Source organism: Oreochromis aureus, linkage group 23, assembly GCF_013358895.1.
Source record: "Oreochromis aureus strain Israel breed Guangdong linkage group 23, ZZ_aureus, whole genome shotgun sequence".
NCBI lineage: Eukaryota > Metazoa > Chordata > Actinopteri > Cichliformes > Cichlidae > Oreochromis > Oreochromis aureus.
In genome coordinates, this window is record NC_052963.1 from 39234076 (window position 1) to 39256819 (window position 22744).

The 22744-nt window shown below is 44.6% G+C and overlaps 1 protein-coding gene and 1 pseudogene across 3 annotated transcripts; both read right to left on the bottom strand.

The window, feature by feature from the left end:
- Nucleotides 1-3474: 3474 nt before the first annotated feature.
- On the bottom strand, nucleotides 3475-14463 carry LOC116331097 (annotated as a pseudogene).
- Nucleotides 14464-16047: 1584 nt separating this feature from the next.
- fmo5 (flavin containing dimethylaniline monoxygenase 5) lies at nucleotides 16048-21160 on the bottom strand. 3 transcript variants are annotated; one of them, XM_039606647.1, is made up of 10 exons: nucleotides 21077-21160; nucleotides 20410-20550; nucleotides 19625-19813; nucleotides 19309-19474; nucleotides 18948-19090; nucleotides 18488-18684; nucleotides 17756-17903; nucleotides 17463-17670; nucleotides 17279-17351; nucleotides 16048-17196 (listed from the first exon to the last, which is right to left on the bottom strand). In XM_039606647.1, exons 2-10 carry the CDS (start codon nucleotides 20539-20541, stop codon nucleotides 16782-16784), a joined length of 1671 nt encoding a protein of 556 aa, XP_039462581.1. In that variant the 5' UTR covers nucleotides 20542-20550; nucleotides 21077-21160; the 3' UTR covers nucleotides 16048-16781. The 3 variants fall into 3 exon arrangements, with proteins under 3 accessions (XP_039462581.1, XP_039462580.1, XP_039462579.1); XM_039606646.1 differs by having other exon boundaries at nucleotides 20973-21097; XM_039606645.1 differs by lacking the exon at nucleotides 21077-21160 and having other exon boundaries at nucleotides 20410-20966.
- Between the last annotated feature and the right edge of the window lie 1584 nt (nucleotides 21161-22744).

The following is a 22744-nucleotide window of genomic DNA, read 5'->3' on the forward strand; positions in this document are numbered from 1 at the left end:
GGCTGGGGGGGTAATTTAGGTTAAAAGATAGTAGTGAGAGCTGCCATTGTTTATGGTTTGGGCACTGTAGCAGAGTGACCATGATAAACATTATTAGAAAAAGAATACCTCAGAGGGACAGCTCAGGTTGAGCATTTGGAGATAAAGACAGAGAGGCTGAGATTGTTTAGGCATGTGCAGAGGAGGAGTACTAAACATTTTGGACAAAGGGTGTTGAATATTATTGAATATTGAGGTGCCGGGCAGGGGGAATAGAGGAATACCACAGAGGAGGTTCTTGAATGTGATGAAGGAGGACATGCAAAGTGTCGATGAGCTAGAGGAGGATGTGGATAAGGTGAGAGACCGATGACCCACTGTGGGGATCTCTTAAAGGAATACCCAAAAGAGGAAGGTGAGAAGCTACGCCAGAAAGTTGATTCTGCTCATCTGGAAATCAGTGGGAGACACCAAGAAACTGAAAACAACGAAAGAAGTTAAATTACAGCAAACAGCTATAAAAGTCGCATTTTATTCACAAGTCATACAAGCAAACGGACCGACAAATAAGTAAGTAAGTAAGTAAGTAAATACCCCACAATTATCTGGAATGTTTCAAGAATTCCAATTTAGTATTCACTGTCCATTTGTCAGACACTTACCTTCGGAAAGAGTCAAGTGCGATATTGTGCCATGGAAGTCAAGGTGTGGTGCTTTCATTACTTACATGGTATCTTTTGGTTTAGAATAAATTCATTTGGACTTCTGTAAGTAAAGCCAGACGTTGCATTTTAAAGTTAGCATGTTATCATTTCAGTTTAGTTCATTTCAGTGTTATTTATACACCGCCAGTTCATGGCGAACTCACTCAAAAGACAAATTAGCAATCTCTAGCGTCAAATACGTGAATTTTCCTTCACGTATTTTCCTCCATATCTTGTTATCTCTAAATCTGGCAACCCAAATGTTAAGAAATCACGCGTGGACGAAGCTTCTTCTGGGGTGTTTAGCGACGGCTCGTGAACGGGGGATAACTTAGTATGTACAGTAAAAAAAAAAAATCTATCTATCTATCTATCTATCTATCTATCTATCTATCTATCTATCTATCTATCTATCTATCTATCTATCTGATTTATTAATAAAAACAAACAAAAACAAACAAACAAAAGGTTTTAAGACACAACGATTACATATTACTGAACTAAAAAAAAGACAAAAAAATCTTTTGTAAAGTTTTATAGAATTTTATAGAATAACAAACACAGTGACAAACTACTTTGGGTTAGAATTCTCGTTTCACTGTCACAAAAATCAAATTATTATTATTATTTTTATTTATTTATTTACTTACTTACTTTTTATCCTGCTTTAACGGACAATTGCATGACACAATGGTACTATGCCATCCTTAAAAAGCAATCTTAGTTCATCATAGTTACTGATTTGGCTGCATAAGGGAGATTCATAATCACATGCTTCCATGTGGCTTCCAGTGTGATGCAGACACAAAGGACAATACGAAAAACATACTGTAGTTTCATGTGGCTTTTTGAAGCAAAACATCACGCAAATACCCAAAGCACCATTAGGTGGCATTATTGATTCATTTTGGCTACATTACCAGTCCATTATCCAGCCTAGATATGGAGTTATGCAATAAGAACGGCCCAGGGGGTAAAGGTAATAAATTTAGAAAAGTACTTGGTGTGTGCAATTCTGACTACCTTTCCTCGCTTTGTTACCATCCTACTACACTTCCTGAGTCCGAATGACATCCTGACATTGCTGCTGTAGATCCTGGTGGTGTGGATCAATGAATCAATGTCTCGTTCAATCTTGGCATACAGCTTGATGTCATCCATCTAGATGAAGTGGCTGACAATTGCTCCATTCCCCAGTCAGTATCCATAGCCTAAGGAGGCTAAGGAGACCCTTTCTTGGATGTCTGCCACTGTGATGCTTACTGAGCTGTTCAGGGAGGTTGCTATCGTCTGCTCTTAGATCAGCTATAGCCACTCAGCACTGCTGTTCTGGGTTATGTCAAGTCTCAGGTATGCATAGCTTGCTGTATTTCTTAGGCTTTCCTTGTTGTACTACCCTTTCTTCATCACACTTTTCTGCAGCTCTGATAGTTGGCTAACTTCCCTGCATGCTACCTTGATCTTGGCCTCTAGTCTCCTTTTCCAGAAAGACACAGCTGATCACGGTTTTCATGTTGTAGATCAGCTAGTTTGTTTCTGTCTGGTTTCCCCTTACGTTGCATTCACATCTTCTAGTAGACCTTTAGAGGGTACTTCACGTAATTGGTCATGGAGGGTCCAAGTTTTCAGCTTAGCCATGATACTATCTCTCAGGTCAGCTGCTCTAGCGCTCAATGCCTTCAAGTGCCAGTTGTACTTGGAGCTTAGTACCCAATCTTGGGTGGGGATGATAATATCTCCCCCCTGAACTGACGTGCTGGTTTCCCCTTGTCGTAACAATTATGCTGTACCTCATCAATCTGTAGTTGTGATAGCAGTTGCTTTTTCCTAATGTTGGAACACCGAGCTACTAGTTGTTTCACTTTTAGTCTAGATGTTGGGTACAGAAAATCCACTTCCACATCCACTTCATGTAACAGCACCCTTTTCTCATCCCTTGTTTCCTTATGTCTTCTTGTTATAACAACAATCTAACAGCATTTAACAACAAGCTAACAGAACCCACCTTTAGGTCTGCTTTGCATAGGTTGATGAGCTGGACACTGCAAACGCTGTTATAGAATACAGGGATTGTGCAACACTGAGTGGCAGTCTGGGTTCATTCAGGAATTTTGTAATCTCGTTCATGTAGCTGATATAACAGAGAAGATCAAAGTCCAGTCAAATGCAAAGTCAGTAAAATAAATGTCATAGGGTAACTATATGGCTCAGAAATCTGCTGACTTTTTAGATCAGATTTGCAGAGAAACAGATATTATGAGTACACAAAACTCCTTTGGGATAAATTATGCATTATGCAAATAATGCATCAGTTCCAGTGTGCAATATACTGAAAAATTGACTCATTTGGCATGTGCATGTATTAAATGTCACACACACGCACACACACACACACAAATAAAAGTGTCCAAACTTTCATGCCAACCTGATTAATAGAAAAGCCAAATGAATAACAAGCATGAACCTTTAACACAGTGTCAACAGCATGAAAAGATAACACAAAAAAACAAATGCTCTAACCTTTAAGGGGAACGTTGAGGCTGTTTTATTTTTTATTAGAAAAAGTTTTTTATTTTCTTCCTTTGCTAGATCTGAGCATAAATTGACTATATGCAATTCTACAATTTTAAGTCCTGACATTGTAAGACACTTAGAAAAAATATTGTCTACACATATTGTAGTCGGCCTTTGAAGTAATTAAATCATTGCACCACTCACTAATATATTTGAGTAATTAGTCCATTTCCATCACTCATGTTATTTCTTGCAAAAGCATTACCAACCATTAAACTATTAAAAGACTAATCAGATCTTTTATTTCTGTTCAGTTATACATTTTGCATTACTGTGTAGGCAGGTACATTTTAACCCTGTCCAGCAAACTAGTGGGATCCTGTAGGAAAGCTTGAAGGTTGTTCCTCTTAACGCAGACAGTGAAGAACAAAGCAGCAGCTGACAGAAGTACAGAGGCCACTTATATGATCTCCTGGGTTTGAGCTCATCACATGGTCTGGTCTGCAGGGGTTGAGTCACTCTCTCCCACTGAGTGAGGATGGCCTGGCGGGCTCCAGCCCACTTTCCTGGCCCCCTGAGACGATACTGGTAGGGGGTGCAGGGACCAAAGAGCACATTCATTCCCAGCCTGGGGTCAGTCAGCAGCATCCTTGGGATGTTGGGTTGAACTCCCACTAGCTCTGCTATTTCATCCATGTAACTAACAGAGTCCACCTGGATAGTGTGTCTCTGACTGGTGACATACCTGAAAATGACATTTAAGTTGAACATGTGCAGAACAAAAAGTGACGTGTTACAGATCCTATATATTTAAGCAGCCACAAAATCAAGTAAATCTACTTTATTACCTTTGAGCCATGGCTGCCTGCTTCCACTGTATATCTTTTTGTCATGATCCTGGGTCCTTTTGACCCAGCGTTTTGTGTTTTCTATTATTGTAATTTTGGTTCTGTTCTTCCTTGGTTAGTGTTCATTCTTTTCTACCAGTGTATCCCTGTGTTTAGTCTGCGTTTTGAGTCTGTGTCATTACGTGCATGTGTTTCCTGTTTTACTTTAAAAGTCTCTGTCTTATCTCAGTGTGTTCAGTTTACTTTTCCCCTGTCTCGTCAGGTCTGATTACTCCCAGCTGTGCCCTCCTTTTGTGTCTCATTCCCTCGTTATCCTTCTGTGTATTTAAACCTCGTGTCTGCCTCTGTTAGTTGCTGGTTCGTCTGTGTTGCTCCCCTCCGTGTTCTCGTGTTTTCTCCCTGCATCTCCGTTTCTCGACCCAAGGTTTCAGGTTTGTTTGTTAGCTCTTCCCAGTTTAGGTTTTTCAGTTCTTGTTCACCTGCCTTTGTTGTTTGTACCCACGCGTGTAAATAAAGACTCACCTGCACCAGAGCTGCCGCCTTTTGGGTCCTCTCTATAATCTCCACACGCCTGCCACACCGGGCGTGACAGCACGAACCAGCCACCATGGACCCTGCGGCATTCAATCCGTCCGAGGAGCTCCAAGATGACATCACCTATAATGTGGAGATCCTCCTCGGGAAATGGCTGGAGAACCCTCCGTATGAGCATCGCCGCGCTGTTGAAAGCCGGCTTCAACGGCTCTTTTCTGGCTTGCCATGGCTTTTGGAATCTCTTCCTCCGACCATGCAGGCTTTTCTCCGGCGCACACCTCACCTTCTCTCAGCCACTCCTGCCTCGCTGCCCGACTCGCCGGATGTGATCTTGCCCGGCCCGTCGGAGCCATCTGCGGGGAGGAAACGCCGATCGCGCCGCCGGCGCGCCACCCCACAGCCGGACGTTCGGACTTCTAATTCGCCGGCTGTGGCGAGTGAGGACTCTTTTCAGTTTTCGGACTATTTGACTGTTCATTCTGGGGCTGTCTTCTGTGCGGCAGATGATTATGAGAACAGCTCATCGCCTGCTCAGCAGCCGCTCTCAGCTCAGTTTTCTGGTGTCACTCCACCGCTGCTTTCAGAAGTCAGGCCCTGCAGGAGGAGCAAGCAGCGGCGAAAGAAGGATTATGTGGTGGAAGACACTGGGCTTACTCCGCTGCAATCCTTTGCTTTGTTCTTGGGACTTCCACGTTCAGAGCTACACAAACTCCCCACCTCCTCGTCCCAGCCTCGCTCCGCCACTCCTGCCCAGCCTCCAGTAGCTCAGTTAGCTGCCCCGCAGCAGTCTCCAGTGCTCCCCGCTTCACCCTCAGTGCAGTCTCCAGTGCTCCCCGCTTCACCCTCAGTGCAGTCTCCAGTGCTCCCCGCGTCACCCTCAGTGCAGTCTCCAGTGCTCCCCAGCGTCACCCTCAGTGCAGTCTCCAGTGCTCCCGCGTCACCCTCAGTGCAGTCTCCAGTGCTCCCAGCGTCACCCTCAGTGCAGTCTCCAGTGTTCCCCGCGTCACCCTCAGTGCAGTCTCCAGTGCTCCCCGCGTCACCCTCAGTGCAGTCTCCAGTGCTCCCCGCGTCACCCTCAGTGCAGTCTCCAGTGCTCCCCGCGTCACCCTCAGTGCAGTCTCCAGTGCTCCCCTGTAGCTCCAGTCTCACACACTCGCTTTATGCAGGGAGAAAGTCTAAGTTCCACCCAGGGAGATTCTTGCGCTTTGGCTGCTTCAGGCGAAGTAATGCACTCCAGGGCCTCCCCAGAAGCTAGGTTTCACCCCCCAGCTATTACTGGACCCCTGAAGAGTAAGCAGCCCTCAGAGAACTCCTCCGTGTTAGCGTTGCCTGGGCAAAGCCAGTGCTCAGTGCATTGCCAGCTGCCTTTATGTCGGCTAGTGGACTCTTTGCTTGTGTCTCCGCTGGAGGGTCCGGGCGACGCGCCGCCTTTGCCTCGTGTCTCCGCTGGAGGTCCGGCGACCGCCCGCCCTTTGCTTCCTGTCGCCGCTGGAAGGTCCAAGGGGCCCGTCCGGCCTTTGCTTCCTGTCGTCGCTGGAGGGTCCAAGGGATCCGTCCAGCCTGCAGCACCTCCGTCTCCGGCTTCCACGCCGCCAGCTGCAGCGCCTCCCTCTCCGGCTTCCGCCGCCAGCTGCAGCGCCTCGTCTCCGGCTTCCACGCCCGCCAGCTGCAGCGCCTCCGTCTCCGGCTTCCACGCCGCCAGCTGCAGCGCCTCCGTCTCCGGCTTCCACGCCGCCGCCAGCTGCAGCCTCACCATCCACGCCAGCTGCAGCCTCACCGTCTACGCCGCCGCCTGCAGCGCCTCTGTCTCCGGCTTCCACGCCGCCGCCTGCAGCGCCTCCGTCTCCGGCTTCCACGCCGCCGCCTGCAGCGCCTCCGTCTCCGGCTTCCACGCCGCCGCCTGCAGCGCCTCTTCTTCCACGCCGCCGCCTGCAGCCTCTTCTTCCACGCCGCCGCCTGCAGCCTCTTCTTCCACGCCGCCGCCTGCAGCCTCTTCGTCCACGCCAGCTGCAGCCTCTTCGTCCACGCCAGCTGCAGCCTCTTCGTCCACGCCAGCTGCAGTGCCTCCGTCTCCACCTTCCACGCCGTCACCTGCAGCCTCATCAGCCACGTCTGCAGCAGCCTCCGGGTCTTCACCCTCGCCTGGTCCAGCCTCCGGGTCTTCACCTTCAGCTAACCGGCCACTTTCCAGGCCACTGGCCAGGCGCCATCACCGACGTGGGCGGCCCCGAGACTCCCTTCGCCTGAGTCGCCACTGTTGCCTTCCGCACGGTCGGCCTCCGGACCAGCTCCATCACCTCGTTCGCCAACGACGACGCCATTGCCGCCCTCACGGTTGGCCCCCTGAACTGTTTGGGCCCCGGTGCTGTCGGCCCCCTGGCCGGCCCCCTGAACTGTCCGGGCTCCTGGGTTGTCGGCCCCCGGGCCGGCCCCCTGAACTGCTTCCACGTGGCCGCCGCTGCCGTCCTCACGGCCGGCCCCCTGAACTGTCCGGGCTCCTGGGTTGTCGGCCCCCGGGCCAGCCCCCTGAACTTCTTCCACGTGGCCGCCGCTGCCGTCCTCACGGCCGGCCCCCTGAACTGTCCGGGCTCCTGGGTTGTCGGCCCCCGGGCCGGCCCCCTGAACTGGGTCCACGTGGCCGCCGCTGCCGTCCTCACGGCCGGCCCCCTGAACTGTCCGGGCTCCTGGGTTGTCGGCCCCCGGGCCGGCCCCCTGAACTGGGTCCACGTGGCCGCCGCTGCCGTCCTCACGGCCGCCCCTGAACTGTCCGGGCTCCTGGGTTGTCGGCCCCGGCCGCCCCTGAACTGGGTCCACGTGGCCGCCGCTGCCGTCCTCACGGCCGGCCCCTGAACTGTCCGGGCTCCTGGGTTGTCGGCCCCGGGCCGCCCCTGAACTGGGTCCACGTGGCCGCCGCTGCCGCCGCCTCACGGCCGGCCCCTGAACTGTCCGGGCTCCTGGGTTGTCGGCCCCCGGGCCGGCCCCCTGAACTGGGTCCACGTGGCCGCCGCTGCCGTCCTCACGGCCGGCCCCCTGAACTGTCCGGGCTCCTGGGTTGTCGGCCCCGGGCCGGCCCCTGAACTGGGTCCACGTGGCCGCCGCTGCCGCCTCACGGCCGCCCCTGAACTGTCCGGGCTCCTGGGTTGTCGGCCCCGGGCCGCCCCTGAACTGGGTCCACGTGGCCGCCGCTGCCGTCCTCACGGCCGGCCCCCTGAACTGTCCGGGCTCCTGGGTTGTCGGCCCCCGGGCCGGCCCCATGAACTGGGTCCACGTGGCCGCCGCTGCCGTCCTCACGGCCGGCCCCCTGAACTGTCCGGGCTCCTGGGTTGTCGGCCCCGGGCGCCCCTGAACTGGGTCCACCGCCACCGCTGCCGTCCTCACGGCCGACCCCTGAACTGTGCCCACGTCGGCGCCGCTGCCGTCCGCACGGCCGGCCCCCTGAACTGTTTGGGCTCCGGTGCTGTCGGCCCCCTGGCCGTCCCCCTGAACTGTGTCCACGTCGCCGTCCTCACGGCCGGCCCCCTGTGGTGTTCTGTTTTGGACTGTTTTCCTGTGCTCTGGTGTGTTTCCTTTTTGTCTTCTTTTGTTTTTGGGCTCGTGTTGTGTTTTCTGGTGCTCCTGTTTTGTTTTGGCTTCGAGCCCTCCTTCCTGGACCCCCACCGCCCGCCCTGGTCGGGTTGTTTTCTGTTTTGGGGCGTTTCTTGGTTTTCTTGTTTTGGGCTGTCTGGGGCCAGCCCTTGAGGGGGGGGGTACTGTCATGATCCTGGATCCTTTTGACCCAGCGTTTTGTGTTTTCTATTATTGTAATTTTGGTTCTGTTCTTCCTCGGTTAGTGTTCATTCTTTTCTACCAGTGTATCCCTGTGTTTAGTCTGCGTTTTGAGTCTGTGTCATTACGTGCATGTGTTTCCTGTTTTACTTTAAAAGTCTCTGTCTTATCTCAGTGTGTTCAGTTTACTTTTCCCCTGTCTCGTCAGGTCTGATTACTCCCAGCTGTGCCCTCCTTTTGTGTCTCATTCCCTCGTTATCCTTCTGTGTATTTAAACCTCGTGTCTGCCTCTGTTAGTTGCTGGTTCGTCTGTGTTGCTCCCCTCCGTGTTCTCGTGTTTTCTCCCTGCATCTCCGTTTCTCGACCCAAGGTTTCAGGTTTGTTTGTTAGCTCTTCCCAGTTTAGGTTTTTCAGTTCTTGTTCACCTGCCTTTGTTGTTTGTACCCACGCGTGTAAATAAAGACTCACCTGCACCAGAGCTGCCGCCTTTTGGGTCCTCTCTATAATCTCCACACGCCTGCCACACCGGGCGTGACACTTTTAGCATAACAACTACAGAAGGAAGCTTTATGCAGCCTGTTAAAGAACACAACAGTCTACTTTAGTAATAATGAAAACCTGTAAATGCCTGAGTTGATTAAAAAAACAAGTATTTTAAATTAAACTCTGACCTTTAAAGACACGTGTGGCCCACCTGGCCTGCAACTCAGAGATGGGCATAATAGATCCCAATGGCTGCACTAGACCAATGATAGCCAGCGTGGGGCGTTCGAGCTCAGGAGGAAACACATATTGTACAGAGATGCTTTGTTGTAAGACACTGAGACCACCTGTGAAGCCAGGAATGGAAAGGAAAACCGGTATCCAGGAGCAAACATCTGAAAGACAGAGACCCATGTTAGTCAAAAGTCATTTTTACTGTTCTTTATGAAGGTGAAGAAAAGTGGGTAATTCCAGACCTACCACCAGGTCAACATCTTCCACTACACTGCCATCATCAAACTCCACACTGGAACCTTGAAATCTGCAGATGTTGGGTTTCACTTGAATTGTTCCAGAGAGGATGCGGTTGGGAAGCTCATCATTTAATGTTGGATATTGGCTCAACAGCCTGAAATGGAAAGTTAAATATTGCCCTATTGATATGATGAAAAAAATTAATTTACTGGCTTTACAGTCATGCAATCATGAGGCCAAGTTTTTGGCCAAAATATCTGATAGGAAGAAATGCAATAAAGTCATCAAAATAGTAATAAAGATTTGCCCAACACAAGATTCAAGGGAGTCTACCAACTGTATTACAAATATAAAGTGCAGTTGTAGATATTAACACAATACCTGTGCTTTGGCTTTAGATTGTACAGAGCATGATCAAATATTTTGTTTAGTCGTCTCTCTCCCAGACTACAGAAAAAACCAAAGGGAACAGTTTTCCTTAGAAAGTCGAACACTCTGTTAAAATACAAGTCAATGGGAATCCTGTTATCCCCAAGTCTGCTCAGAATCCAGGCTCCCCTTCGAGTGCTGAGGTAAACCTAGGATGAAATTAATCATTGTCAGCCATTGCTCTGGTTCTTGGTATATTTTTTTAAATGTAATTCTCATCATATTGATAGCGTCTGAACTACTAATAGGTTAATTATTCATGTATAAGGTGTATGTTTTGATGGTATGGGTTCAGGTCCAAAAATGTCAGAATTGAATTTAACTGAATGAATTTTGGGGTAAATTATTATTATTTTAAAAAAATGTTAAATGAGGAATCAATTCATCTCATTCCAACCTGCTTGGTGACTCTACTCAGTTCCACTGCTATGTCTGCTCCAGAGTTTCCAATTCCAATCACTATGACATTTTTATTCCTCCACTCCTCAGGAGTCTTGTAGTCTCTGCTGTGGAAATACTTCCCCGTGAAAGTTTCAATGCCTGAAGAAAATAAAACAGCAAGACACAATCTCCCTTTCTGTTTCCATGACAGACATGGTTAAAGAATGTCAAACATTGGTTATTAAATATTATTACTTCCTCTTTCTATTGCTACAGCCAAACTCTATAAAACTACATAAAATCTACATGTAGTTTATTGCTAGCCTGCAGACAAGTGTTACCTGGAAAGTCATGAAGAGGCATGTTGGGGTAGCAGTGGTGTCCAATACAGATCATCACAGCTTCAAAAACGTGTTTCTCTTTCTTGCCATCTTTGTTCTCTGTTTCAACAACCCACTCGCCTGAATGAGAAAAATCTGATTTCTGCTTCACCTGCAAGACTTTGGTCTGGACAACAAAAAGACAGAAGCAGGTTGTTGATAACAGTGCGGGTATGCCCCATTTATATATATCAGTACTAAAAAGTACTAAAAAAAGCATTTTTCTTTTGAAAACTAGGCTATACGTTAAGTTGTGCCAACAGAATACAGAAAGGTAGCAAAACATCCTTACGTTAAAGCGTATGTGCTTGGTGAGCTGGAAGTGGTCAGCATACAGCCGAAAGTAGTCCATGATGAGGGAGTTGTGCATGTAGTTTGGGAAGTGTGCAGGGATGGGAAAATCACTGAAACACATCATCTCCTTGGAAGAATTGATTATGACAGAAAAGTAGATACTGGCCCTGTCTGGCTCTGGATTCTCCTGCAGAGAAAGCCATGAATAGAGAAAAACAAATCTCATCTGTCAGAGCAAAGCAAAGTCTGATCTGTAAATTGTCTAACCCACCTTAAACCTCCACAGACCACCAATGTCATTGCTGCTTTCAAAGCAGACAGGCTCCAGCCCCTCATCCAGACAGCACTTAATAGAGGCCAGACCTGAAGCCCCTCCTCCAACAATTGCTACACGATGTGTCATTCTTCAGCTCTGTGGAGAGTGAATCAGATCAGTCCACAACATTTTTACTCTAAAATAGGGAATTGCATCCATGGAGCTGTATACAACAGGAGGTTCGCCCCTATTTCTTTTCATAAACAATTTTTACCAGTGTTTGCTTGGAAGAGCTATCATTGCCAAACGTAACGCTTGTTTTGGCCATAGAGATTGACAGACCACATGACTTTCGCGCATTGCATGCCGGGTACTAGTGGCAAAACAATCAAAGCAATGCATCAAACGCAAGCATTTGCAGCACCGGAAAACGTTCATTCTCCAGTTCCAATACCTTCTTGCTTTTTCTTTGCCCCCCAGAAAAGGTATGTACAAAACGAAGGAGAACAATGCCGGTCCGTACAAAGACAGACTTGATGAAAAGTCAAAGAAAAGATACGAGGAAAAAATCAAAGGAGTGAAAGGGTTAGACGCTTACGAGCACACAGAGTGGACAAAAGACGTTAGCGTGCTGCCCAACTTTCACCACGCTCATATTTATAATTATACTGTTCTTCGAGTGAGTTCATACACTCATGAAGTTTTTAGTAACTTCAGGTCACTGCAACAAGCCCAGGTACAGTTTGCCGACAGATGGGTACAGGACCTTGAAATGCACTGTGTAGAACGAAAGACCATCGTACGAACAAAGGTAAATTGACCAGTCTCACAAATCGTCTTCATAAATACACATTCGTTAACCGTTTATTAATAGGACCTTTGAGCTCAACGGTAATTAATTAGTAGTGGAAATAATTTCTGGTACGCATTACAGAAATGTAGCAGTGACAATAATATTGTATGCTGTAATCGTACTGGGCAATTAGTGATACAAAAAAACTTTTATCCTGTGAATAAAAGTATATGTTTTTGTCAATGTACCGTGGTAATAACAGAAGTGAAACGCAATATCCTGTCAGGACAATTCACTATTTATGCACAATAAACAAAGGAACATAGCGCGACAATTTCTGTTCAGCACCAGACTTGCTTGTAACCTATATCACCAATTATGTTATGAAAAATGACGTATTAACTACTACAAAACACTGACCTTTGTGGAAATGCTTGGGGCAGACTAACATGTGAGCTGGAGTGTTCTGGGACGTTATATTTGGTCTTCGAATGGCTGCAATCCAGGCCATCCATCGGCTCTTTGTTACTTCGGAAACATGGCTTGAACAATTTCTCTTCAACGACGTAATCCGATAACAACCGATCTCTTTACCCGTCGGCTTCCCGTGGCTGTCATGCGACCGGCTATTGCAGTTAATAATACAACAGCTTCTTGCCATTTTTTGTGTTTCTTTTTATCGCTGTGTAACTGATTTCAATTGAAAGCCTGCGTGTGCTAGTACCGCTTGCCACTCGTTCCCAGAATCCTTTGCGGTTTTACCCCTGAATGACGTCACATTTTCAATCTCTATAGCTGTAGTCCACTCTGGCTTTGGATTTCATGTTCCCAGGTAATTTAATGTTGCAAGGCAACATTCTTCCACAAAATGCTCTTGGGAGTATTGTGACTCAACATTTAGTCAGGTGATAAAACCAGCTCATAAGAACTCAAAAGGCAGCTTTATTGCTGAACACCAGAAATACAAAACTAACTAAACTGGGAATACACATGGGTCTAAGCAGGTAGGCAAGCAGGCAGAACACATGGCCACCTCCTCCACCTTATCCGGGGAAACGCCAAGATGTCCCCAGGCCAGCCAAGAGATATAATCTCTCCAGCTTGTCCTGGGTCTGCTTCCCAGTGTGACATGCCCGAAACACCTCACTCAGGAGGCGGCCAGCAGGCATCCTTGCTTGAACCACCTCAACTGCCTCCTTTTGATTTGGAGGAGCAGCGGCTCTACTCTGAGCCCCTCCCGGATGGCTGCAAACCATTCCAGTGCAAGCTGGAGGCTGTCACTTGACGAAGCCAAAAGAACCACATCATCTGCGAGAGAGATTTTGAGACCAGCCAAGTGAAAGCCTTCCACCACTTGGCTCCACCTAGAAATTCTGTCCATAAAAAATTACTAACAGAATCGGTTCGGTCACCCACCCGAAATGAGTCCGACTTATTGCCGGCTATGTGGACCAAGCTCTTGCAATGGATGCATAAGTATCGAATGGCCCATACCAATGGGCCAGATACCCCATACTCCCAAAGCACCTCCAACAGGACATGCTCAAATGTCTTCTCCAAGTCCACAAAACACATGTAGAGTAGACTGGTTGGGCAAACTCCCAAGAATCATCGAAGTATCATTGAGACGTTAAAGAGCTGGTCCAGTGTTCCACGACCAGGACAAAAAAACATATTGTTGCTTCTGTATCCGCGGTTCAACCAATGGATGGACTCTCCTTTCCAGCATCCCGGCACAGACTTTGCCAGGGAGGCTGAGGAGTTTGATCCCCCTATAGTTGGAACACACCCTCCCCCTTCTTAAAGTTTGAAACATCCACCTCGGTCTGCCAATGCAGGATTGATAATAATAATAATAATTATTAATTATTCTATTATTAATTATTACTATTAAATAGTTTTTTATTTGATTTATAGCTCCACTTATTGTTCACATTTTTGTTCTTCATGTATATCCTTAGTATTTTGAATCTTAAGATCTTATTTCCCATTATTGTGTATATCTGAGTTTCTATACACAATAATGTGTTTTTTCGTTCTGTGTTTTCCTCATGTTGACTTTACATTTGTGTCTAAGTTTCCCTCTTTGGTCATTGTTACTTATTTCCTGGTTTAGTTTGCTAGTTACTTGTTTTTTTCTGTGCCTTGTTTATAGTTTTACTTCCTCTCCTTTGATTGAGTTGATTGTGTGGACTTGCCTATTGTTTCCCCATTAGCCCTCATTGTGGGAGTGTATATAGTTCTGTTGTTTCTTTGCTCACTGTAAGTGTCTGTTAACCTACTCTTCTGTTGCCTTGCCTTTGATTTCTACAGTTTGTTTTATGTTTTTGACTTAAATATATATATTTTTTACTTTTGCTGCTTGCATTTGAATCCTCAATACTCTGTGAAACACCCAGACTCAGAAACTTTCTATAAACATATATAAACTGCCACATGCCCCATATCCCACAACAAAATGAAGCAATCATAAACAGATGAGAACACCTAAATGTACAGTTCAGCCCTTAATGCACTCAGCAGTTATGATAAAGTATCCAAATTTCTTACCTTGTTTGAAGAAATTAAGAGAGCTTTCATACTGCATTTAACTCAGCAGAGAGTAGGAATGAAAATAGTTGGTCTAAATATAAAAGGAGCCTATGAACCCTTGCTTCACAGGAGGGTCAGTTATTGACTACAGGACCGAAGGAAAAGCAAACAAATCCTCAGTATGTTATGTTTTGCATGTCAGTGACCCTGAAAAGCAAAAATTACCATCATACAAAACCTGGCGTTAAAAAGAAAAGCACAGTAAAGTTTGAAAATACACAGAGTTTCATCTTAAATGGGTTTAAATGGTTTTCTAAAATGGTACTTTGCTTTTCAGTGATTCACTCAGTACAAAACAATTCTGAAAAAGTTAGGTTTCTGAGTAAACTGTAAATAGAAAACAAAAAACAATAATCTGCAAATCCCCTAACCCACATTTTATTCACAACAGAACACGAAAACCATCAAATGCTTAAAAATGTTAGCTTGTTTTGAATTTGATGGCAGCACCACATCTCAGAAGTGGTGGGAGGGGGTAACAAAATACTGGAATAGTAAGTGTTACTAAAAAATATCTGGAGGAACATTTTGCCATGTTATTCGGTTAACTGGCAGCAAGTCAGCAACGTAACTATAAAAAGTTTCTCAGAGGTAAAGATAGCCAGAGGGGCACAATTGTGCAACAATTTTAGGATGACGTTCCCTGACGTAAAATTTTGTAGACTGTGACTATCCAGTCATCTATAGTATATAAAATCTAATGAATCTTGGAAAAATATCTGCTCACAGGCGACAAAACCAAAAGTAATTACTGGATGTCTACTTCTTCAGGCCTTCAGGCAGCACTGCACTAAAATCAGCCAATAAAAATCTAAAAATCTGTTGATTCTATTATGGAAATCGCTGCATGTGCTTAGAAACACTTCCAGAAATTATTGTACCTGAACACAGCTGACTATGCCATCCAGAAATGCAATTTAAAACTCCATTATGCAAAGCTGAAGCTGTAATTGAACATGATCCAGAAAAACAGCTCTTCTCTGAGAATCATCAGTGTTGAAAGCTATATACAGGTTTAAAGCAACCTGTTGGCATCCACATTATGTCTTCTTCAGGAAAGGCTTGCATGTTAATTGCAAAACAATGTTATGTCTGTGAAGGTTCTCAGTCATCCAGGTCATCGTAGTCAAAGGAGTTTGCAAAGAAAAGCGTCTGGACTTCTTTGAGTTGCTTGAAGACATTTCACCTCTCATCCGAGAAGCTTCTTCAGTTCTAAGGTCAAATGGCCGAGAGTCCCAGATTTAAACCCAGTGGGAGTATCCCCCCAAAGAGGGACAAAGGACCCCCTGGTGATCCTCTAATCACATGCGCCAAGGTGTGAAAGCGGGTGTGGTACCTAATCAGCCAGGGTTTCGGGTGAGCTCATTGTGAAACCTGGCCGAAGGGATCAAACCTTCTCATCAGCAGCTGACCCGCTCTACCTCCTGAGCACCCCAATAATGTATGTATGGTCAGAAGGGGTCCCATTTCACTGCAGGTAAGATGTATGTAAAAAATTGCAAGTTACAATTAAAGGCATAATCAATCAATCAATCAATCAATCAATCAATCAATCAATCAATCAATCAATCAATCAATCAATCAATCAATTTTATTTAGTAATAAAAGACATGAAAATGGATTTGTTTCAAGTGCTGAACTTTTATTCAGTCAGGTTTTTCATATTTTAGAGTCACTGGGACAGAGTAATGGATAAAACAACATTTAAATAATGTAGTGAAAGATGTGACCACACTGTGATTTATTTTTATTAGGAAGAAAGAATAGTAAACCAGCTGTGCTGTCTATCAGTAATGTTGTAAAAACATTTGAATACTTCGATCAATATAAAGAAAGAAAACAGAGCAGCATGTGAATGTAAAGAAACACTGCTGATGTTAAAAAAAAGGATAACAACAGTTTACCCCTCTATAATGGCAATTTGTGCTAGCATAATTTCTTTTTACCCATGTTTATGCTCTTATATTGGAAACAAATCTGGATTAAAGTGCTATTAATGTCTTTTCTTTTTTTTGTTGGAAATTTTTTTTTTCTTTTTTAATCGGTTCAAATTACATTCTATGTCACAGCATCCTGTTAAGGGTTAAAACAAATAACCTGCAGAAATTGTGTAATTGAAAAAGGAGATCTTTCCAGTTACACAATTCTGAAGGTATAAAGCAAGAAACCCGAACCAATACACATGAATGTAGCTGTAACTGTAGCTTTTAGTCATTTAAGATCAGCTGGTCTTTGATGTTAATACACAATTGCATCTCTCAGTAAGTCACACATTTCATAAGTTGGTGCAAAAACCTGACTTACATGTACAGGTATTAACAGATCAATCAAAGCTGATCAGTTATGAAGTTTCCATCATTGTGTAGGCAGGTACATTTTAACCCTGTCCAGCAAAGCGGTGGGATCCTGTAGGAAAGCTGGAAGGTTGTTCTGGCTAATGTAGACAGCCGAGCCCACAGCAGCAGCTGACAGAAGCAGAGGCCACTTATACGATCTACTGGGTTTGGGCTCATCACATGGCCTGGTCTGCATAGGTTGAGCCATTCTCTCCCACTGAGTGAGGATGGCCTGGCGGGCTCCAGCCCACTTTCCTGGCCCTCTGAGACGATACTGGTACGGCGTGCAGGGACCAAAGAGCACATTCATTCCCAGCCTGGGGTCAGTCAGCAGCATCCTTGGGATGTTGGGTTGAACTCCCACTAGCTCTGCTATTTCATCCATGTAGCTGATGTAGTCCACCTGGATGGTGTGTCTCTGACTGGTGACATACCTAAAAAAGTTTGAGTTGAACATATGAAAATGCAGATCTTAAATATGGGTTTCTATAAAGCTGAGTAAATCCACTTCATTACCTTTGAGCCATGGCCTCCTGCTTAGACTGAACATCTTTTAGCATGGCAGCTGCTGAAGGAAGCTTTATGCAGCCTGTTTGAAAGGGAACGAAGCTGTTTACTGTAGTAAAAGTATCAACTCTATAAAAATTCTAAAATCCTGAGTGATGAGAAAAAGCTGAGTTAAAGAAAAAGTAATTTTTACCTTTGAAGACACGTGTAGCCCATCTGGCCTGCATCTCAGAGATGGGCATAATGGCTCCCAGTGGCTGCACTAGACCAATGATAGCCAGGGTGGGGCGTTCGAGCTCAGGAGGAAACACATATTTGTACAGAGATGCTTTGTTGTTAGACACAGAGACCACCTGTGAAGCCAGGAATGGAAAGGAAAAGCGGTATCCTGTAGCAAACACCTGAAAGACAGAGACCCATGTTAGTCAAAAGTCATTTTTACTGTTCTTTATGAAGGTGAAGAAAAGTGGGTAATTCCAGACCTACCACCAGGTCAACATCTTCCACTACACTGCCATCATCAAACTCCACACTGGAACCTTGAAATCTGCGGATGTTGGGTTTGACCTGAACTGTTCCAGAGAGGATGCGATTGGGAAGCTCGTCATTCACTGTGGGATGCTGGCTGAACAGCCTGAAATGGAAAGTTAAACGTTGCACTTTGAACTGGTTGTTTACACCGGACTTTGCACTGTTGTTGCATAAAATAACACCAACATTGACGCCATCACAGCCCCATCAAAATTAATAATGGTGCTTGAAATGTGTCAGAGTTGATCTTATCTTGAACAATATGTGTCACTGCTCAGGAAAACAAAAAGCAACAGTGATGATATATGCAGTAATCAGTACAGGAAGCAAAGTGACTGCATGCAGAAAATTCTCATCTTTTCTAGCTGCTGAAGCATCTGCAGATGCATAAGCTGGGACTTTCTGAGAACCTGCACTGATAGATCACTGTAGTGGCCAAACCACTCATCCAGCTTGACTGTGCCAGCTTTGTGGGCCAGGTTACAAAATTCAAAAGGGTGCATGATACACCTAAAAAAGCAAAACATTTCATCCCAGTAACACATCACACCACTTCCGGTGTGTGCCACTGTTCAGGAGGACAAAGGTGAGCACAAAAAAGCCAGAATTCTTGTCTTAGAACAACCACTTGGAAAAATCTAACGTGGCAGATTATATTACATTTTATACTAGCTACAAATACAGTACCTGTGCTTTGGCTTTAGATTGTAAAGACCATGATTGAATCTTTGGTTGAGCCGGCTCTCTGCCATACTACAGAAAAAATCAAAGGGAAGGATTTTCCTCAGGATATCCAGGATTCTATTAAAAGTCAGGTCAAGGGGCACCCCATTGTCTCCAACTCTGTTCAGAACCCAGGCTCCTCTTCGAGTGCTCAGGTAAAGCTTTGAAGAAAAGAAAGAGTAGTTAGCTCTCTTGTTGGTTCTGTCTGAATTGTGTCAATTTTTACTGTCTAAACTACTAATATGTAAATAAAGCATTAAGAAGATGTACAAGTTAAATAATTATGCCCATTGTTTGGTTTTACATGCTTGTATTTATATTGGATTCAGCTTTAAAACTGTGAGAATCGTGAAGTTTTACATGTTAAATACTCAATCAGTTCAGAAACATTTTTTCTCTAATGATGCATCCAACTCATTCCAACCTGCTTGGTGACTCTACTCAGTTCCACTGCTATGTCTCCTCCAGAGTTTCCAATTCCAATCACCACGACCTTTTTATTCCTCCACTCCTCAGGAGTCTTGTAGTCTCTGCTGTGGAAATACTTCCCCGTGAAAGTTTCAATGCCTGAAGAAAATAAGACAGACTTATGGTGGGTAGACACAATGTTTCAATACTTCTGCTATAAAAAGACTCTGACCTATATTTGAAGATACACGAAAGTGTCAAGGGTTGATTTAAACAATAACACAATTCCCTCTTTATCTTGCTACAACTGCAGAGTCAGTAGTTTTTTCCCCCCCTTGAGGTAACTAAGATGTAATGGCTTGTAGGCCAAGGGTTACCTGGAAAGTCATGAAGAGGCATGTTGGGGTAGCAGTGATGTCCAGTACAGATCATCACAGCTTCAAAAATGTGCTTCTCTTTCTTGCCATCCTTGTTCTCTGTTTCAACAACCCACTCGCCTGAATGAGAAAAATCTGATTTCTGCTTCACCTGCAAGACTTTGGTCTGGACAACAGAAAGACAGACGCAGGGGACAGAACAAAGTGTTTTTTTTCTATGAAATTAATGTCGTAGTAATTAGGATTTAATTTTATTTATTTATTTTTTAATTATGTGATACAATTTACCATTTCAGACATCGTAAAGCATTCTTACATTAAAGCGTATGTGCTTGGTGAGCTGGAAGTGGTCAGCATACAGCCGAAAGTAGTCCATGATGAGGGAGTTGTGCATGAAGTTTGGGAAGTGTGCAGGGATGGGAAAGTCACTGAAACACATCATCTCCTTTGAGGTGTTGATGATGACAGAGTGGTAGATGCTGGCCCTGTCTGGCTCTGGATTCTCCTAAAGTAAAAAAAAAAAAAGATAATTGAGCTGGAGCCCTGTTACTCTTTCAATGCTCGTCAGAGGCCTGAGTACAGTTTTATTGCATTTTTAGTTGAGTTATATCTATGTTATTACGCATCTAATAAATATTATGATGCAAATATTGTACTTTGTTTTTCACACCATTTATTTTAGAGTTTACATTTCCCAATATAATCTGCTTTATTACTGATAATTATTGAACTTAAGTGTATTTAATGCTAACACTTTTGAACTACTTATTAGGCTTCTTGAGAAGGATTATCACTTTTTCTCAAGTAAGAAATCTAAATACTTGTTTTGTCACTGAGCAAACAAGATATCTAATTCAAAACAGTGCTTCAACCCTTGTGCACTGTCACTTATCACGCAGTAAATCTGAGTCAGTGAACAAGGTTGTATATGAGCTTGAAAATTGTGCCCGCACCATTTTCAGCATAATATTTATTTCGGATCAAATATTCTGATTCTCAGTGCGCACCATGTGCCCCCGAAATGAAGAAAATCCACTTCATATGTATGAAAAATGATAAAACATGACCAAAAGTAAAGTGATTCACATAGCGTCAGCCAACCTTAAACCTCCACAGACCACCAATGTCATCGCTGCTTTCGAAGCAGACAGGCTCCAGCCCCTCATCCAAACAGCACTTTATGCAAGCCAGACCTGAAGACCCTCCTCCGATCACTGCCACACGACGGGTCATACTGCAACTCTGCGAAGGAGACATCAGTGCAAAATATGTTTACTCTTAACAAAAAGCTGCAGCCAATGAGCTGCGCAGAGCAGGAAGTTGTGCAGAAAACAAGAGTAACAACAACGTTGCATTCATTTTTCCCGTTATATCGCAGGCTGTCTAGTTATGTTTACATTACTGCCGAAAAACACTTCCTTTAATACCGGATCTGTGCCACATTTAAAACTTGGCAAAAATCAAAGTGAGTTAATATGTGGTTACGAGTTTATCAGCCGTTTGAAACGCCACACAACGCCCTGAAACAATAAAGAGTGCAATCGTTGCCAAACTTTTCCAGCCTGCACGGACAGTACAAACAGTCTCCGACAGTTGCAATCATCGGCTTTAAATCTGTTCCAGGAACCACTCATCAGCTGCGATCGCATATCCTCGTTTCCTACCTTTGATGCCTCGAAGAAAGAAACAATGTTTATCGTGCTGCAAGCAACTCAACTGTGGGCGGAGCGAGAGCTGCTCCCCTGAATTTATAAAGTAGCCTACTGACCCTTGATTCACTGTGGCGTCAGAATAAGACCGAGGGAAAAGCAAACAGTCAACGCCTCTGCATGGCAGGTCTGATGTGCACAACGTACCTACAGGAAGAGAAAAATAACAGTTCACAAAGCGCAAGAGGGCAAAAGGAAATATATTCTATTACAAAACAAGATAAAATAAAAACAAATAAATCACATTTCAAAGAACATTCAGATTTATTTCTTATCTTTTGTTCATGAAATTTTTTGTTGTGTCAATTTCCAAAACACATTCCCCAGAAAAACATCATGTTACATGCTGCATTTAACAGTCATCCGGAGATACTATAAAAAAGAGTGTGTTTGTCTTTAGAAGGCACGGATCCCGCTGCCAGCCAACCGGTGTGATCAGTGGTTTGTTCTGGTTATTTATTTACAGAAATTCAACCGTGTATAACGTCAGTGTTATACACAAATGCCACATTTACAAGCTCACTCAAGGTTTGTTTGGTTTTTTTTTTTTTTTGCATGAGGAAGTAAGCCTTATTGTAAAATGAATGTCATCCTAATATATGTTTGTTTACTTTTGTCAGTCTAAAGACTTTGTGTTAAAAAAAGAACGTATAGGAAATGTTCTGGACTCAAATGAAACGGTTAAATCTTTAGGGTTTTCTGTGGGCTAAATTCGGGGAGGGCATGCGGCACCTTTCATAAAACCCTATATCTAACAGGTTATATGACAAAGATATGATGTATTTGTATCAGAGGAAAAGTGGGACTGATTACCCAGGGCCCTGGAATGAAAAGCTTGGTTTTGTTTTCAAGTTGTTAAAGTCCAATGTCCAATGTCAGACGTGACTGTTTCAAAATGATCTGGTTCAGCTTTCCATCATGAAGTGCATGACCCTAAATTTCAGAAACAGCCAGACAAGGTGAAGCAGCATCAATTCCCTCTTCAGATTATGTGCCACAAGCTGTATGTGTAGATGGTGAGAAAGATGGGAGATAAGAGCCAGGTAAATGAAAGTTGTTTTGAGGGTGGTGGGAAGCACGAAAAGAAGATAGAGCTCTTAAATGTATTTCTATTTTTGGGTTTTAAGCTGATTCTTTATCAGTTTCTGTCAGTAAAACATGTTTCTATTGAAGACCTGTTCACTAGATACAGCTGATTGTTTTTTTTTTTTTAATTATGTGTAGCGTTTGTTTAAGTGTTAAAAACCCCCCAAGTGTCAGGGTACTGTGAGTCCTCAGCATTCAACCTGCCAATTTTTGTTTTTTAGTCTGTGTCCATTCTCCTATTTTCCCTGTTTGTGTGCATTTGTGCGTTTATGTGTGTGTATGCACTGGCCTTTGTGCATTGTGGGGACCAAGTTTCAGACACACACCTAGTGGCAGAAACACACTTGCTCTGATGATCTCGTTTGGGCAGCTTCATAAGGAAGGAGCAGTGGATCAGTCTTTGCTGGATTGTTGCCTTGAAAGTGGTAAATGAAGCGTTGCTCCTGCTCCTGTGTTTTGGGTTAATTGTGAAGATACGTTCACTGGCTGTGCACAGCATTTAGAAATTGTGAAATATCGAGTGGTGAGCTGACTCTGGTGTGGATCCTAGGAGAAAAGTTACTTTGTCTGCATCTAAAAGGAAGCCTTGTGGAGACTGGACCTTCCAACTGCTAAGATATTTTTTGAACTGTGTTTTTTTT

What these genes read in the sequence shown, in the direction of transcription:
- fmo5 (XM_039606645.1), bottom strand. Translation starts at nt 20,565, where the DNA reads ATGTCTCCTTCGCAGAGTTGCAGTATGACCCGTCGTGTGGCAGTGATC. An exon ending in GCCTCTTCATGACTTTCCAG is followed by an intron (nt 19,091 to 19,308) that starts GTAACCCTTGGC and finishes TATTTTCTTCAG; the next exon opens with GCATTGAAACTTTCACGGGG. An exon ending in TGAGTAGAGTCACCAAGCAG is followed by an intron (nt 18,685 to 18,947) that starts GTTGGAATGAGT and finishes TTTTCTTCAAAG; the next exon opens with CTTTACCTGAGCACTCGAAG.